The 17,635-nt window shown below is 56.2% G+C and overlaps 6 protein-coding genes across 6 annotated transcripts; 3 read left to right on the forward strand and 3 right to left on the reverse strand.

Annotated features, from left to right (window-relative positions):
• Positions 1–2,294: 2,294 nt before the first annotated feature.
• On the reverse strand, positions 2,295–4,183 carry CHGG_10207 (uncharacterized protein; the record flags this gene model as incomplete). Its single annotated transcript, XM_001228133.1, has 10 exons — positions 2,295–2,594; positions 2,655–2,786; positions 2,847–2,974; positions 3,021–3,110; positions 3,165–3,529; positions 3,586–3,689; positions 3,747–3,822; positions 3,876–3,902; positions 3,955–4,067; positions 4,178–4,183. The coding sequence occupies 10 exons, from the start codon at positions 4,181–4,183 to the stop codon at positions 2,295–2,297; spliced, it is 1,341 nt and encodes a 446-aa protein (XP_001228134.1).
• Positions 4,184–4,659: 476 nt separating this feature from the next.
• Positions 4,660–6,065, forward strand: CHGG_10208 (uncharacterized protein; the record flags this gene model as incomplete). The annotated part of the gene is made up of 3 exons (XM_001228134.1): positions 4,660–4,841; positions 4,897–4,979; positions 5,059–6,065. 3 exons carry the CDS (start codon positions 4,660–4,662, stop codon positions 6,063–6,065), a joined length of 1,272 nt encoding a protein of 423 aa, XP_001228135.1.
• A 334-nt stretch (positions 6,066–6,399) lies between these two features.
• Positions 6,400–10,983, reverse strand: CHGG_10209 (uncharacterized protein; the record flags this gene model as incomplete). Its single annotated transcript, XM_001228135.1, has 2 exons — positions 6,400–8,550; positions 8,671–10,983. 2 exons carry the CDS (start codon positions 10,981–10,983, stop codon positions 6,400–6,402), a joined length of 4,464 nt encoding a protein of 1,487 aa, XP_001228136.1.
• Positions 10,984–11,790: 807 nt separating this feature from the next.
• On the forward strand, positions 11,791–13,782 carry CHGG_10210 (uncharacterized protein; the record flags this gene model as incomplete). The annotated part of the gene is made up of 3 exons (XM_001228136.1): positions 11,791–12,142; positions 12,233–12,661; positions 12,848–13,782. 3 exons carry the CDS (start codon positions 11,791–11,793, stop codon positions 13,780–13,782), a joined length of 1,716 nt encoding a protein of 571 aa, XP_001228137.1.
• A 423-nt stretch (positions 13,783–14,205) lies between these two features.
• Positions 14,206–15,953, reverse strand: CHGG_10211 (uncharacterized protein; the record flags this gene model as incomplete). Its single annotated transcript, XM_001228137.1, has 2 exons — positions 14,206–15,471; positions 15,540–15,953. 2 exons carry the CDS (start codon positions 15,951–15,953, stop codon positions 14,206–14,208), a joined length of 1,680 nt encoding a protein of 559 aa, XP_001228138.1.
• Positions 15,954–16,693: 740 nt separating this feature from the next.
• Positions 16,694–17,386, forward strand: CHGG_10212 (uncharacterized protein; the record flags this gene model as incomplete). The annotated part of the gene is made up of 3 exons (XM_001228138.1): positions 16,694–16,856; positions 16,934–17,002; positions 17,070–17,386. 3 exons carry the CDS (start codon positions 16,694–16,696, stop codon positions 17,384–17,386), a joined length of 549 nt encoding a protein of 182 aa, XP_001228139.1.
• Positions 17,387–17,635: the final 249 nt, after the last annotated feature.

The raw sequence follows: 17,635 nt of genomic DNA on the forward strand, positions 1-17,635 counted from the left end.
AGCGATTTGGCCGTCATCTCTAGGCTACTACTATCGTCCCAATGATGCCCGTTGAGATCCCATCTCCATGATAGTGAGAATCTTGTTCATCTTCAAGCTTTGCTCTCGCTTATGGCTGTACTTGATGAACCGGGACGGTGGCTCCATGGCTTTCTCTGGGTCCCACGGCGGAGAAAGCGCCTTCTGTCTGGGCAGCAAGTTGCTCCAGCGCTGAATATAATCCCAGTACCAAAGAAAGAACTGTAGAGGCTCTGCGTTCCGTTCGACGTAGAAGAGGTAGTCCATGAAATCGCTCAACGAGCAGGGCTGCGAAAGTGTTAGTCTTCGTTGAGATGGGATCAGAGACTTCGCTGACTGGAGCGGTCCGGTTTTGGATAACCTCCTCAAAGGAGAGGTCTGCTGGAATATCTCCATATCGCGTCTTCGGTTTAGTGACGGGTTCGGAGTCAGCCATTGCTAGTGTCGAGTGATCGCTCAAACCGATTATGATGTGAGATGGCGGCCACCCCTTATATTGCTATTAGGTACTGGGTGTCGTGATAGAGAAATGGCCCTCAGACTAGAAGGGGTCGAAACGGTTTATCTAATACCGTCATGGACTGGGCCAGAGAGAAGCTCGTCGAAAGAAGCCCAGGAACACACATCATAAGATCCGCGGGAGGCGGCACTAAGAATACCCAACAAGCCACACAATCGACACTCAGCCCATGCTCTTCCCCAACATCGCTTATTTGAGTTGAAAATCCAAACATGGGGATGGCTAAGCCGCCAATGACAAAACCCCAGACGGAGCCCAAAACGCGAGATCCAGAGATCGGGACCAGCCCCACGTCAGGTGTGGTGGCTTGAACCGAGAAGAGAGGCCGAGGCAACGCGCGTACCATGTAACAGTGGGCCGATCCAGGTGTGCTACGAGATCTCGCAACCAACGACCCAAGACGGCAGGTAGATCGTGGCTGCTGTCCATGTAGTAGCCATGCAAAGGGGAAATCCATGCGAGACCTGCCGCACGCGGCTGGAAAAATTGAGCCTCAACCGGGGTTGGGAGTCGTTTAGATGTGGCTGCTACTGCTTCAACCCGCCATGTGCGGCTCGTGAAAGCGTGCCGTGCTCACGGGCCGCCGCGGTGTTGAACGGCCCAGGAAGTTGAATGAGTGGCCGAGCAGTCGGTTGGACGCCTGGCGTTTCAGATCTCCGAGCTATGAAGCAGTCTGCGGGTAGCTTCTCTAGCCCGTTTAGGAGTCAACATGCTCAGACACACAAGAAGTTTAGTCATGCTTTTGGCGGATGCTGTCCAGGATAGAACGTGGAAGAGGCACTGCCATGGGTCGGTGGAGTGATCTTCACGCCAGAGGAGGATCGTGGACCAGTATATTCAGATGACATTTGTAGCCTTGCTCGTACATACTTGAGAGATGTAAGTAGCCCAGCTTGGAGAGCTTTCTAGGTAATTGACGTAGTTGCAGTACCCGGAAACCGAGTCAGTCTTCGGCAGACCATATTAGCCAACATCAGCAGCCGCTTGATTGCCAAATGAGATCCGGGTTGCCGCAACACACAAGTTTCCGAAAGGCGGTTAGCTAGCTCTACTTTGGCTTTTAATTCAAGGGGGTGTAATGGTTGTCTCATCGACGCCGGGAACCGTAGATCATCAAAGTTTATCCCCAATCTCGGCTGAGCACGTCGTCAATGCGGACCTTCATGAAACTGTTTTGAGTGAGCGTGGTGAGGATAGGTGCTAGAGGTGTCCGTTCTATAATGGCTGCGGTAGACGCAAGTTGCGATATCCTAATAAGTTTCTGGATAAAGTGTAGAACAAACCACCGCAGGGCCGTGATTCTCCGGTTGAACTCATTGAGGACTTGTACCAGGGGTGCTGTTCGCCAGATCTGCCATTGATCTCCAAACAACAAGCCGTATCTATTTTAGGGCAGAATCACACTTGAACCTCATCGTCATTTTGTGTTCCACGTGCGCGTATCGGCCGTTTGCCTTCAATTATCGCCATCCTCTACTCGGCATCTTGAACAAGATAGCGCCGATCACGGCCCGTTTCTCCGTTTGCATGAAGGTGTCTGAAACGTGCGCAAGAAAACCAAACGGATAATCCCAATACATTACCAAACCTTTTCATTTATATGCGTACAACACCAGACACGCATGGTATCAGACCTAGCCTCCAAGGAGATACCTCCTAAGCAACACCCAAAACGCCGCCCAATGCAAAAGAATGGCAACCCACCTAGGCGTCCCATACAAATCATAGCCGCCACTGCCACCGAATAAACCATGCATTATTGCTGCTTGACCAACACCGCCTTCTCCCGCTCACCCACGCGCTTTTGGAACTTCTTGTCCGAGTGCTTGCGCTCGTTCTCCTCGCGCCGCTTGATGGCCCCCAGTTCGTCGCGCTTGATCTCGCCCGCCTTCTTGATGACCTTGGGCAGGTGGCGGTGGCGGCGGATGCGCTTGATCTCGGGCATGTGCGAGTACCGCTCCATGAGCGCACTGTTGTACTCGAGCGCTTGCCGCTGCTTGGTCGACTTGACACCGCTGCGCTCCGACGCGTTGGCACGCCATAGCCGGAGGTTGCCCTACAATAATGTTAGTAAAGTAGCAAGATGCGAGGGCCGCACAGGGGCTCAGTGACGTACGTCGTCGCTTCCGCTGAGGAGGTACTTGGAGTCCATGGTCCACATGGTCCGGAATACCCTCTGCATGCGCTTGGTGTGGTAGATGTCGCGGGACTGGCCCTGGTCGCGGCGCCAGATCCGGATGGTTCGGTCCTACGAAAAAGTCAGCGGTTGTGCTTGTGAACCTCACTGGGTCTAAGAACGAAGACTCACATAAGAACCGCTAACCAGCTCCTCGCCAGTGGGGGAGAACTCAACATCCATTACAGCCGCAACGTGGCCCTTGTGGATGTTCTGCGCCCTATTGAAATTCCTGGCATCGAAAACATAGATGTTGTGGTCTAGACTGTCAGCATTCCCCCTTCCCAATCGTGGCGGGAGACATACCTTCTGACGCTACAGCCAAGTTCATAGCTTCCATCGGGTTGAAGACGATACGGTTGGCCGCGAACTGGAGCACCGTCTTGATGACAGGCACTGTACTCGGGGTCAGTCTCTGTCTTGGTTTGAATTCAGGGGTAGGTAACTCACTGTTTGTCCGCAAATCGAAGAGGATGAGAGAGCGGTCGGTGGCAACGGAGCCAATGACGGATGTCTCAACTTGGTTGAAGCAAACATCGGTAATGGTATCCGTGAAGTTGGGCCACTGTAATGTTTGTGCGGCGGTGCTCTGGTCAAGATCCCAGACCCGGATGCACCCGGCGCCCGACGAACTGGCAAAAACGTTCCCAGTTCTGTGAACGGACAACGATGTGTACGGCCCGCCCTCTTGCCAAGTTGCAATCGGTGTGGTGTCTTTGGACGCGCTGTAGGGGTCCCACAGCTTGATACCGTCAGTAGCGCACGAGAGGAGCTTCTTGTCGTTGGTGAAGGTCAAGCCCTTGACGATATTGGAGCTGAGAGATATAGTCAGCTTTGAGGTTCCCTGCCACAGGCTTAATGAAGCACTTACTGCGCAGCTGTACGCCAGGTCTCGTCATCGCGTGTCGTGAGATCCCAGACTTTTATGACGCCGTCGCCGGACCCCGAAGCCACTGAGTTGAGGGAGTTTTTGTCCTGCGGAGTGTCAGCACCACCACAGTTATACTCCCCAGATACTTCGCGAGAACAGACCTTGCACATGCTATACACGCCCTGAACATGACCGCTCCCTAGCTGGCCGAGGAAGGGCTTGGCGAACATGCGTTCTCTTGTACTAGTTAGCCTCCGGCTCTTATACGGCAACGGAATAGGTATCCTCACAGCTTGACCGCATTGAGGGCTCTTTGGCTGTTTCCCAATGTCAGAACCGCTCTCGACTCCTCCCAATGTGCCCACGTACTATTCCCGAGCTCGTTCGAAGGGGTGGATTTCCGGGGCGAGATTGCGCGGCGCGCGCTGGACATCGGATCCCGGCGCTTGTTGAGTCGAGGTTGCCCGGCTGAGGGCTTTGATCTACCAGTAAGGATATTAGCATCCGTATTGCTAGATGGTCGAGTCTTGTAGGGTTTGATGGTGTCTCTGAAAAGATGGGGGTTGATGCGGTGCTGGGTCCTAGCTCGTACCTTCATGATGTCTGAGGTGGCCGTATATTCAGCGCCTTCAATAGTTTGGGTCGGGTTTGGAGTCTGATCGGGTGGCCGTAGTTCGACTTCGATGTTGGTAGAGAATGCTTTGGTCTGCTTGGATGCATGGAGCTCGGCCGCGTTCAATCCAGACGGCGAAACTCTAAATTTTGGCGGGGTCTGGCGGCAGAACTGCTCACCGCATTCAAACCCAGCCACAAAAGCCACAGCAGGCGGAGACGCCAAGACCAGCTGCCGCTCAACCCATTACGTCGGATTGCGGCAACCTGGACCTGAGGTGCTGCTGGGTTGCAGGGCATTGGCGGGCGTTGGATTTGGAGCCGCAACCGCACACGCACCCAACACCAACACAGCCATCGCGACCAACCATTCCCTACGCTGCCCGCGACGAATCTCCCCATCATCGTACTCCAGATAACCCAATACCACGAAGACCACATCCCTCGATCCTACTCTATACGATGGCGCAGGGCGACTCGGAGAGGGTGCGCGAGGCGCAGAAGCTGGCCAAGTCGGACCCGCGCAAGGCAGAGGGTATCTACAAAGAGATCATCTCAAAGCCGCCATCCGTGACGTCCGACGCGGCCGTCAAGGAATATGAGGCTGCCCTTATTAACTTGGGAGAGCTCTACCGCGACCAGAAGTAGGTGGAGGGTCTGTGGCGGTCAGTCGAGGGGCTCGGGTCTAACACGGCACAGGAACACAGATGAGCTCGCGGGCCTGGTAACGAAGAGTAGGACAGTGTTGTCCTCATTCGCAAAGGCAAAAACAGCCAAGCTGAGTACGCTCCTCCATCTTATACTTTCTCCACCTTATCCTCGTTTGAATCACCTATTTACTGACATGTTTTACCCCGCCAGTCCGCCAGCTCCTCGACCTTTTCGACGCCATCCCCAACTCCCTCGATATACAAATCTCAGTTACAAAATCATGCATAGAATGGGCCACTTCAGAGCGACGGAGCTTCCTTCGCCAGAATCTCGAGACGCGCCTCGTCACCCTCTACATGGCCAAGCAATCATACTACGATGCCCTTACCCTGATTAACGGATTGCTGCGTGAGCTCAAGCGTATGGACGACAAGCTGGTGCTAGTGGAAGTGCAGCTTCTCGAGTCCCGAGTGTACCATGCCCTCGGAAACATCTCCAAGGGACGCGCCGCCCTCACTAGCGCCCGCACCTCTGCCGCCTCGGTCTACACCCCCCCCCTCTTGCAAGCTAACCTCGACATGCAGTCCGGGATGCTGCACGCCGAGGACAAGGACTTCCAGACGGCTTACAGTTACTTCATCGAGGCGCTTGACGGGTACCACTCGCAGGACGAGCCGGCACGCGCGCAGGCGGCGCTGCAGTACATGCTGCTGTGCAAGATCATGCTCAACTTGGCCGACGACGTTAACCAGCTGATGACGTCCAAGCAAGCGCTCAAGTACGCGGGCCAGTCGCTCGAGGCCATGAAGGCGATCGCGCGGGCACACTCGAACCGGTCGCTCGAGGAGTACGAGCGTGCGCTGTCCGCCTACAAGTACGAGCTGGGCAGCGACGCCTTCGTCCGCAACCACCTGCGCCGGCTGTACGACGCCATGTTGGAGCAGAACCTGATCAAGGTGATCGAGCCCTTCAGCCGCGTCGAGATCAACCATATCGCCAAGATGGTCGGGCTAGATACCCAGCAAGTCGAGCGCAAGTTATCGCAAATGATCCTCGACAAGGTGATCATTGGCGTGCTTGACCAGGGTGCCGGCTGCCTGATCATCTTCGACGAGACCCATCGGGACGAGTCGTACGATGCGGCGCTGTCGACAATCGAGAAGCTGAGCAACGTGGTGGACGTGCTCTACACGAATCAGGCGTCCATGTTGGAGTGAGCGTACGCGAGGGATGGCGGGGTCTGTAACAATAGAGACACACTGGCACGGGCGCTTAAAATAGCTGAACGTGAATGAACCGAACCGTACAACATCTCGCTGGTATCAAGCCTATCGATCTCCCAATGTCCAAACCCAACCGGGACCCCCAACGCCATATGCACTATACTATATCAAACTCGTAATCGCTTCGTCACATCATCCCACACAGTGCTGTAAACCCGACAAGCACCGATGCAGAGGCCACCTCTTTTCCTTCCCATAGGTCACTTCCACAACCACCGCCTGAACACAACCACACATATGAAACTCTCTCTCCCAACCCTTTCAAAACTCATCCTCCTCCTCCACCCACTCCCTTTCCGCCTCCCACCCCCGACCCGTGCCTGCCCCCCCTAGAGGAAGGCACCAAGCCCAACCGCCGCCTCTCCTCACCCACCAAGAGCGCAAACACCCGCTTCGCAATCTGCGTGCCCCCCCACGCCACCGCCGGGCCGCCAGAACCACCATATCCATCCCCACCACTACCGCCACTACCAAGCTCCCCCAAAAACCCCTCCACCACATCCAAATGCCACCCCTGGATCTCCATCCGCTCGCCCTGCGCCGTGACTTGTTTCCCCAGGAGCTGTCGCAGGCTGCCGCTGGAGGATGATGACGAGAAAGAAGAAGAAGAAGCAAGGCGGGCGTTTGGGGAGCGGGCGAGCAGGAGCTGCAGCTGGAGGGAGCCGCGCTTGCGGGCTTGGAGGAGCTCGTCGAGGCGCAGCCAGTGGGCGCGGGTCCATTTGTTGGGGGATAGGCGCTGTGGTTGCTGCTGCTGCTGGGCTGCGGTGGTGGTGGTGTGGTTTGTTGGGGCGGAGGTGAGGGTTTGGCGGCGTTGGGTTCGTGGTGGGGAGGGAGAGGGGGATGGGGACGGGGATAGGGATAAGGATGGTGACGAGGAGCGGTTTTCTTTGTCCGCTTCCGTGTTGTTGTTGGTCAAGACATTCCCATGGCTGCTCCTCGTGCTGTCGTTCTTCTCGGGTGACATGCTCGCGCGCCGCTCGGCTCGGGCCTGAGCTTGCGCCAGCGGGGAGAGGGTGCTGCTGGTGAACTCGACCACGCGCCCGGGTGTCTTGGGTTTGAGAGGCGAACGGATGCATGATTTTGTGGGCGAACCTGCTCGGTCTGGAATAGCCTTGTGCGGAGGCGACACGAAGCTCGCTTCTTCTTCCTCGTCCTCGTCCTCGCCTGCTCGTGGTTGGGTATGGGGCCGCTGAGACTGGGGGCGAGATCGAGAGAAGAAAGATGATATCTGATTGTTGCCAAACAGCGAGTTTGCCGGAGCCACGGGCTTTGGTTGGAAGAGCGTGTTATTGGCTTGTCGCCGGCGAGGGGTGAAGTTCTTCTTTTGGGGAATATGGTCTAAAGGAGCATCCTCCTCACTTTCTGGCGAGATCTCTCGTGGAATAGGAGCGGCCGTTCTTGCATTGTTTACGGACAAATGCTGCTGTGGCGCGAAGCTTGCCCTCTCGGAGAAGTTAGCCGGCGCGGCCTCCTTTACATTATGTAAAAAGTTGGGTCGCTGGACAGGTGCGAGTTCTTGCTCCGGACTGCTTTGTTCGACGCTATCCCGGGCGGGAGAAAATAGGTCAACACTCTTTTGGCGGGTTCCAATTTCAAGCTGCTTCTGTGGAACAGAGGGCAATCGGTTGTCGGCCTGCGGCTGAAGATACTGAGCAAACAAGCTATTTCCGGATGACTGCTGTTTTTGAACAGGCATGGTTCGTGTTTTTTGTAGAGTCGAGTCCATCTGCCGTGGATTTTGAGAGCCCAATGTTTTGGACAAGCCAGCACCAAGTGCCTGGTCCATATCGGGGAGTACAGCAGGCGACGAGAAGAAGGCAGAAAGGTCCGGCTTCTTCGCTGGTTGGCTGGTGGGTGCTGCTGCTTTCCTCTGACGAATTTGAGATAGCATGCTAAATTCTTCGTCCTCCATGGGTGAGTTTCTCTCAAAACGGACTGGGACTTGTTCCGTCAGGGTCTGCACAGGTCTTCTGGGCTCGTGCTCCCCACTCGTGAGAGCGTCTCTCACAGGAGCATTGTTGGAGGAGGGTTGGTCTCCATCATCGCTGGACATCAGATGCCGGCTATTTTGCTCCCAAAGACTCTGGGTTTTGTTTCTTTGAGGTGGTTCGCGGGGCGGCTCCCGCCTAGTCGGCACATTCCTTGGCGCGAAAGGAGCGGGACGCTGGGCTTCAATGGCCCAGATGTCATCGTCTTCATCCTCCTCCCCTTCGTCGTACGTTTGTTCTTGCTGCTCCAAAACCACCTGCGGCCTGGTATCTGTGGGTGGAGCCGTGACCGACATTGCAAAATCTGGTCGGTTCGTTTGCTCTTGTATCCTTGGTCGGTCCCCGCCCGTTCTCGGAAGCTCACGATTCGTAATTTCGCCCAGAATGGGAGAGGCAGATTTTTGTGAGTGTCCTGCAGGGCTTCCCTGGTCCTGCCAGCTCATCTTGTCTCCATCATTCACAGAATTTGCGCCTGGTGAACTGGCGACACTGACAGTAGCATCACGGTCGATTCCCTGCCGATTACGGCCGCTAAACAAGGTAGTACGTACGGAGCCAGCCGCGGCCGATTCGCCCGGATCGGGCCCAAACGGGTCATCCATGTTATCTGTACCGGAAACGGAGACACGTGCCGGGGAGAGTGATTGAGCGCGGCGGACGATAAAGTCTTTCATTTGATTTAAGGGTGCAAGCCAAGACCTCGATGGAGACTGGGCCAAAGGATCGATTCGAGGTTGCGATGGAGACCGCGTTGCCCCGGCTGCCGGCGCGGCAGGGGGCAGAACTGGTACGGGCGATTGGCTCGACTTGGGCACAGAGCTTCGAAACGGGCTCCCGAGCACGCTGCCCCTCTCTGGAGGTGATGGTGGGTCCGATGTGATGAGTTGCAGGGCACGTCCGGCACGAACGATGGGGGAGAGAGTCGGTCGGCGGTGGGGTTCGGGGAGCGGTAGGTGTACGGGGTCGGGGTCTCGAGCTCCTAAGTTCGACGATGTGAAAGACGATAGTTGATCGGCGGGTGTCTCCGTAGAGTTGCGTCTGATATGTTGCGCGGCGGCGTTGCTGAGAAGTACGGGGCTTGCGATCGGGGGAGAGGAGGGGAGGTCAACATCCAATGTGGGCCTCGGAGGCTTGGTTGGGGGGTTGTGGTCTTCGGTATCGGATGGAATCGGGGAGGGTGTCTCATCAGGAGTCAACAGCCTATTCGTTTCAGATTGGGGATTGGAGTGGTTCACTCTTGAGGGCCGCTCAATGGACGGCTGGATGTCCTCGGCTGCCACTTCTTTCTGGTGTTGTGACTGGCGTGGTCGCCCAGGTGTTGCGGCTATTAACACGGCCTCGGGAATTTCGGAGAAGGAATCGTCGTAGGCGCTCGTATTCTGGTGCTCAAAGCTGGCCGGTGACTGCCGGGGTTCTGGTGAGTGTTGGGGTACCGACGGCTGGCGGGGTGCTGGCGACTGGCGGCCTTCTCGCTGGAGACTTTTGTGGGCAAGTTGTCTGGCAAGAGGCTGGGCCATTGTCCTACGTGGACTTCGCCTCAAAGCTTGCGGTGAACTAGGAGGTGGCGGGAGCTGGGGTTCTTGTTGTTGTTGTTGTTGTTGTTGTTGCTGCTGTTGTTGTTGTTGTTGTTGCGCACGGTTCTCCGAAGTAGTTTCGACAGCACTTTGCTGTGCTTCGAGAAGGCGAGTGCTCGGCTCGGGGCTTGCAACTTCTTCCACCGGTCTGTTTTGACTTTGCCTCAGGGATTCCAGCGCGCCGTTGATGATCAGGCTCGTAGCCTCACCAAGCTCCTCGTGCGCTGGGGCCATCACACTTGAGTTTGGCTGCATCGATGGCAAGGAGCCAATGGAAATCATGGTGAACTCCTCCGCCATGATGGTGTCCTCGAAGTCCTGGTCATCATCGCCCTGGTCACTCGCCAATGACCCAGCCTCGCTGTATGAATCGCCCCCCCCGCCCATGTCCGGCCAATCGTACTGTTGGTAGTCTGCTTCCTGTCGGGGTAGTTGGGGCTCGGTATCGGTGTGGTGGTTGCTGGTGGGCAATTCGGGTTCGTGATTTTGCTCTTGCCTCTGGGGGGCCGGTGTTGGCTGGCCGGACAGGGTTGCGAGCCAGATATCATCATCCATGCCATCGCTCGGTTGATTCACCGCAGGGACAACCAAAGCATTGTCGTGGCCCTCCTGCTTCGACGGAATTTCCTGCCCTAGGCGCGCTACCTCATCTCCAGTAATCGTCTGTTTCCCTGGTCTCCCTCGTTTCCGTGGTTGGCTAGGCGGCGCGCCGTCTTTTGCTGGCGATAGGGCCTTGCGTTTTGTGGGACGCGGCGTCGCCTCGATTCCGATGTCTGACGCGAGGGTATCCTTTTGAGGAGATGCAGAGGCGCGCCCCACGCTCTTCCGCCCCTTCGCCGGTGTCCCAGGTCTTTTGCGCCGCGTTGTGGCGGGAGTTCCTGACTTGCGTGGCCGGCCCCTCTTCCTCGGTGTCGCGTTGCTCGGCGCGCCGCCCTCATCGTCGCTCAGACCGCGTAGAGGCACTCTTGTTGTGACAATCGTTTCCCTCCGCGGCGTTAGGCGTCGTTGTTTCGGGGTGGGTGACTGGAAGAGGCGACGGCTGGTACTACGCGTCCCCTCATCGTCGGCCTCGACCGTGACGCGTAGTCGTTGCGGTGTTCGTTCGTCTCCGACATCTAGCTCGAAGGTCTGCTTCCTTGGCGACGGAGCGAGGGCGGTAAACAGGTGCTCGGCAGCCTGGCTCTTCTTCTTGATGGCTGAGGGGGGCATCATGGGTGGGCTGAGAATTGGGTCGATCAATGGATCTGGAGATGACCCCAGGTCCAGCGTGATGGTGCGCTCCTCCTCCATCGCTGCAATCCCGCTGTCGCCAAAATACTTGTCGCAGGCAAGGATGTAAGCAGGTAAGACACCCCAACAACCCAAACCCTCGAGGTTGCGCGTCGGTATCGATAACGGTGGCGTCGGTGCTTGATGAGGGCCAATGCGAAGTCTCTGTACAACGCAGGAAATCCACACAACACTGTTTACATGCTGCCTCTTTCGGCAAGGTCTTTTTGGATGATCTGCCAATCACATTTTGTCGCATCCACTGAGAGCGGGACAACCTTTCCCCTTGAAAGTTAGCAACAGCCCCACAAATCCGGGAAGCTGAGACATCCATGCTCACATGCTCACATGCTCGCGACATGGCTCGATAGAATAACTAGCAAGTTAACCCGATTTCAAGTCCAAAATCGGGGAAATCTCTGCATCAAATTACCCATCTAATTACTAATGTCAAATCAGAGGGGTTGGATTTACCTTGCACGACCTCGCGCCTGACGCCTTGTGTAATACAGATGGTAGTTATTCGCGACAAGTCCGAGCTGAATTGCGCCATCGGCAAGCAACGGCTTCTTGACGTCGTCCTTCCAGGTCGAAGTATCTCGATCAATCATCGTGCTTTGAAATGAAAGCTTAGAAAACAGACTGCTCGGCTCAACGTGAATCCCAAGAAGAAGAAAGAGATATATATACTGCATACTTCTATCACTGCGAACAAATTGAATATCTTCCTAATCATCATCATCTTCGCGGCCTCCGTCACAAGCTACTTGTACTACCTGATCCGTCTTATCACCAGCTTCGAATAACTGCCCCCTATCCAACGACACCATGGCTGCCGTACCCGAACCTCCCCGTGGCGACGTTGTTGCCGCCCTTAACTTCTATCTCCCTCCCGAAGACGGTTCAGTGCCGTACAACCTCGCTGGTGACGTTCCGCCCGGTGTTGTCCCCCTTCGTAATTTTGGTTCCGTCACCCACGACGTGCTCATCCACGACGCTCGAGGCAAGGAATCCTCCTTCACTCTCGACGAAGATGCCTTCCAAATCCTGCAAAACCAGCCCCCCTCCGCCGAAACCTCCTTCACCGACGACGAGTCCATCAAAAAGAACTACTACCCCGAAATCGAGCGCCTCCTCCTGGACAACGTCCCAGGCGCAAACGAGGTAATCATCTTTGACCGTACGTAACCAACCCATACCACCCCAAAAGCCAACCCTTCAGATAGACCAACCAAAAAAACCCACACTAACACCCTGTTCCCTATATCAGACACAATCCGCCGCCCCCACGGCACGCGGCAGCCCGTCGCCCGCGTGCACATCGACCAGACCACCACCTCCACCGCCCAACGCATCCGACGACACGCGCCGTCCCCCGAAGCGGCCGAGGCTTACCTCGCCCAGCGGTACCGGATCATCAACGTGTGGCGGCCGCTGAACGCACGGCCCGTGGAGGCGTCACCCCTGGCGTTCGCGCGGTCGGCGACGCTGCGCGACAGCGACGTGGTGCCCGTGGAACACCGGTACCCGGCGAGCGCGGGCGGCTACGTGGGCCAGACGGCGGCGATTCGCTACGATGCGGGCCAGGAGTGGTATTATCTGAGTGGCATGACGGGGGATGAGCGGATTTTGCTAGAGTGCTTTGATAGTGAGGCGCTGAAGGAGGGGAGTGGGGTGAAGGGGGGCAGGGTGCCGCATAGTGCGTTTGAGGATCCGAGGACGAGGGTTGGGGCGGAGGGGAGGGAGAGTATTGAGGTGCGGGCGTTGGTTTTTGGGCCGTAGATTGTATTGTGTTGGATATGGGGGGTTCATGACGTGTTATTGATAGCGAGTTTGTAGAAGCGAGCAAAGGAGAATTAATTGAGACTTGGACACCAACCAACAGCTCCAAGAGCTACAGGGCCGAAGGGGCCTGCAAAGGTCTTGTCAAAAGCTCAGAACAGGAGCCTTCGAATAGTAGTAGGGGCATACAAGTCAGCTCCTATTCGGTGCTTAGAAACAGAGGCCTGGGTGCCACCGCTAGACCTATATCTCAACAAGCGGCTGGCCGACTTCGAGGGCCGGCTACAGAAGCAGGCCCTACAGTCAGGGGCTGGGCCGGAGGCTGAGAGAATAACCACGGGGCATCTAATTACTGAGGCCTGCAATAAGGTCTACCGAAGGTTCAACAAGAGGAGGAAAACCCGAGGCCGGAGGCCCCGTCAGGGCCCGCAGAGTCCCACGCCCACTGAACTAGCCGCTAGTGTAGTGGCCCAGTGGGTTAACTACAAATGGAAGATCGGGGGGAAGGATAGGGGGTCGAATACCAAGGAGGTGGTCGAACTAGCCTGGCAGGCCCGGTGGGAACAACAGAGAGCTAGTCAACAAAGTACTACTCGACAGAGGGTATTAAACAGGAGGATAGCCGACGAAGACCCCCCAGCCCTCTTATTTACCGACAAAGCTCTGATGAGACACGAAGGTCTCACAAAGGCGCAGAGCTCCCTCCTCTCCCAGGCCCGTATCGGGGATATAGGCCTCCGGGACTACCTGTTCAGGGTGAAAGTCCCGGGGGTCCGCACCCCCTATTGCGAGTGCGGGAGGGGCAGGGAGACAGTGGAGCACTTGGTGGTTTGGTGCCCCGACCCGCCGTTACAAAGGCCGTGGGACGGCAGAGAGATTCGGTCACATCGGGACCTACAAACCGTATTACGGGGAGTAGGTGCCCGGAGCAGAAGATTTGTTAGGAAGGTCCTTGGCTGGCTGATGGACTCTGGCCGGCTACTGGAGTATAGACTGGCCAGAAGGCTGGAGCTAGAAACAGTGGATGGGGAGGGCTAGAGGGCCCGGAGGCCGGCAAAGGGCCTCCTTTCTTTTGCAGTATGACGGATTCATAGATTGTTGACTCAAAGTGGTAGACAGAGGTTTTTATCCGGCCTATACGGTACGGTTTCCTTTGTAAATAGCAGTAGAAGGACCGGCGCGCCCCAGGGCATATCGGTGTAGGAAATAATAATAATAATTGAGACTTGGAGAAGTCGGGTATAAAAGCAAAACTGTGATAGCCAAGTACAAATACCCTTTGCTGGTGTGCAAGATCCGGCCCAACACCATCCATCCCTGTATCCGTGGTTACACCAACCCGCAAATGAATACCAAACCGCGAGCCAGCAAGCCGTGCTCCCCAAAACGCCCAATTTCAACATGCATAACGTTATCCGTGGTGGCCCAGCTACCGCCTCCCTGCTTTCCCGTAATGTGTCATCAGCCACCCCGCCCACCTCGGCCGCCTTTTCGACTGCTGGTCCGGCTCATCGGCACGCCATTAGCGCTCGACTGCCTGCTCATCGAAACGCCTCCGAGCGCCGACCCCTTCGCAGGAGACGGGTTCGGCGTGCTCCCATGACCCAGCTTAGGAGTCCCAGCTCTTTCCGACATGACAGGCTCGACGACATCCGACAAGAGGGGAAGCCCTAGCTGTTGCCTGACCTGGTTTTCTGACGGCCTTTCCCCTTGCAGGTATGCGACGAACCGTGCATCCTGTGCCGGCATCGACGCGGCCTCCAGCAGCTTGCGGCTACCATTCTCCACTGAGAAGTTGGAGCCCACGCCGTGTGTCTCGTCGTACTGTTTCAGCGCTTGCATCACCATTATGTCACTGTGCGCATCCTCGGCATTGAGGACCGTGGGCACATTGTACTCCATCTTGTTGCCCTTGATGTATGTTGACGGGAAGGTTGGCGGTAGTTTCGGGTCCGCTGCAAGCATGCGGTCGAAGTTACCCTGGAAGTCGAAATTGGCGAGCATCTCCATACCCATGAGCTTGTCATCGGTGAAGTTGGGGTTGTTGGCCCCTCCCCGGCCGCTGCGTGTAGCATGCGACACATTCCGCTCCATCATGGGTGCGGAAGGAATTGAGTCCGACCCGTCCTCGTCGTTGTCGCCGGTCCCGGAATCGCTGCCATCGGGCGACTTGATTGGACGGCCCTGGTCGTCGAGCTTAGGCTTGTGGGTGAGGATGTATTTCCGGGCCGCCAGGGTCGCCGCGCTAGAGGTCATGCCGAGTTCCTTGTCGGTAAAGAGCTTGTCGATGCTGTACACTGTCCCCGTGGGTTTCCGCGAGGCTAGCCGATCTGTTTGCCAGAGCGGCGTGGTGCCCGAAGCATCCAGCGCCCGGCGCTGTGGTACCGGCGACCCATCGTCGTCGTTGTTGTTTAACCGCTTCCTCTTTTTGTTTTCAAAGGTCATATCTTCCAATTCTCGGCGTTGTCGTGTCGCTCGCTTGCCATGGGCGCCTCCTGGGCTCGCGGGGTTGGTGATGCTGAACTGATTGGGGTGGAGCAGGAGCGCCGATGCATCTGAGATCTCCAGAGCCTCCTTTTCCCTGTTCAATCGGGATTTTTTGCTCATGATAACGTTGATTAAACGGTCGCGGAGCGTTTGTGAGAGAGCTTTGTATTCTCGGTTTGCTGTTTCTGTCTTAAAGGCGTGGGCTGTGAGGAATTCCGAAGTCTTCTTCTCGTAGTCAAACTGTGAACAGGTCCAGTCAGTCGTCTGTCGGTAAGAGGGGAAGGCGAGGAGCCCAAGAATATACACACCTTGTACTTTGTGAGAGCGTAGTCCCGTTGTTCGACTAAATCTTGGACCTTTTCCATCCATTGAGCGAATCTCGGCCCGGCTCTATCCAGTAGAGTCTGTGACCCCGACTGGCCGTCGGCGTCTCCGTTGAGCTGTTGCAGTCTTTGCTGGTCTTGCTCAAAGTTGTCAAGGGGTCGATCCACATAGGGATCAACCTTCATGACCAATGTGGTATCAATTTGAATCTTGTGAAGCTGCTCGCGGAACGCCTGGTCCTTGTCCTTGCCGAACTTGTCGGAGAGCGAGGCGAGACGGTCGGCAAGCATTTGGCGGCGCTTGTCTCGCTTTGACTGAGCGGGTGGAGGCGAGCCGTTGACGCGGCGGTCGGGATGGTAGGCGGGAGAATCAGCCATGGCGGCTTCTGTCGTTGCCATTGTGTGGTCAACTTGGTATGGAGGGATTCTGGTCGAGTGCCTAGGGCACGAGGGTCAATCGTGTAAAACTGAGGCAGCGAATGATGCGGCGGGCGACTGTTGGCGAAACAGTAGCGGATTTGTGATGGGATCAAAAATAATAATGGGAAATCGTGGTGTGAAGGAGGCGTTCAGACATCTTCTGCCATAAAGGCGCTCTCTAAGTACTTCGTAGAAGGCGATTGTGCGTGTCAAAGCACCAGGTGAGTAGAAGGCTGCTGGGAACAATAAACGCAGACAATCCGTCAAATGGCGGGTACCATTCGATTGAGACAGCTGCCGACAACCGGCTCTAGCCAGTGCCATCGCCGGAAACACTGTGCTGTGCTGTGGCTGCTCTTACGTAGGTCGCCCGGGTGTGGCTGAGGTCCACATGCCGGGGGATGAAAGTAGCAAGCGGCCTGTGGTTAATCCGACCAATGCAGGGAGGCCGATCGCCCAGGGCTCTGCCACAACGAAGAACGTCCCACAGTGGGGTCAACTTTCAGGTGGGCTGGCGCTTGCATGCGCTGTTGGGATCGAGACTCACAACTTATCACGGAAGGAGCTCCATATTTTAGCTTCAACAACGCAATGCACATCTAAAAACAGCTTCCAAAAGAACACCACAAGTTGGAGCAGCTCATTAAATTTTATTGGACGCCGATGGACTGAGAAATACCGCACTGAGATATAAACCCAACTCATGACGCGGTAACAAAATGGAGAACCTCACCATTTCCGACCCTCCCCCTCCTCCCATGCAACAACAGCATGGCGGCCCCGGGGGGATGCCACCCGCTCTAGGGCGCCCCCCGCCGCCGCCCCAGCAACTGCCTGCGCAGATGTTTACGACTGCCGCCCAACTTCTAGACCTTACCGACAGTAAGCATTTCCACCCAACGCAGCTTAACCTGGCCTGACCTAGCCTACGCAACGCAACGCACACTGACGCCGAGCAGAAAAGCTGATGTTGGCGCTGCGCGATGGACGCAAACTTGTGGGAATCCTGCGCAGCTGGGATCAGTTTGGTATGAACCGCCATGCCACGGAGAGTGTGACCTTGATAGAGAGTATGAATTAACCTGCTTGGTTCAGCAAACTTGGTATTGCAGTCAACCAAGGAGAGAATATTTGTCCCTCCCGGAACAGCACCTGACCAGGTACGGGGTCTATACGCAGACGTCGACCGGGGCCTGTTTTTGGTGCGCGGAGAAAACGTGCTGCTGCTAGGCGAGATCGACCTCGACAAGGAGGACGACGCGCCCCCGGGGTACGATTTGGCCGACGTTGAGCTTGTCCAGAGCCTGGCCAAGCAGAGGAAGCAGCAGGACAAGATTAAGGAGAAGACGAAGGTGAAGATGCTCGCTAAGGAGGGGTTCGAAGGGGAAAACCTGGGCGAGGTCCTGCTTTAACGGTGGGCGAGTCGACACGATGGGGAGAGAACAGTGGTTTGGAGGCAGAATATTGTGAAATGCCCTCCATCCACTCCATGGCCGAGAGCCACGAGGCCTCAAAAAAGCGAGCGCCTAAATCATAGTGACGAAGGATGGAAATTACGACTTCTTGAGCTTCTGGGCCAGGAGTTTGTTGGATCACCGCTTATCGTCATAGCATTTCACCAGGGGCATCGATGCTAACATCTAAGTCACCAACACAAGACA

Source organism: Chaetomium globosum, genomic scaffold (genome assembly GCF_000143365.1).
Source record: "Chaetomium globosum CBS 148.51 scaffold_7 genomic scaffold, whole genome shotgun sequence".
Lineage (NCBI taxonomy): Eukaryota > Fungi > Ascomycota > Sordariomycetes > Sordariales > Chaetomiaceae > Chaetomium > Chaetomium globosum.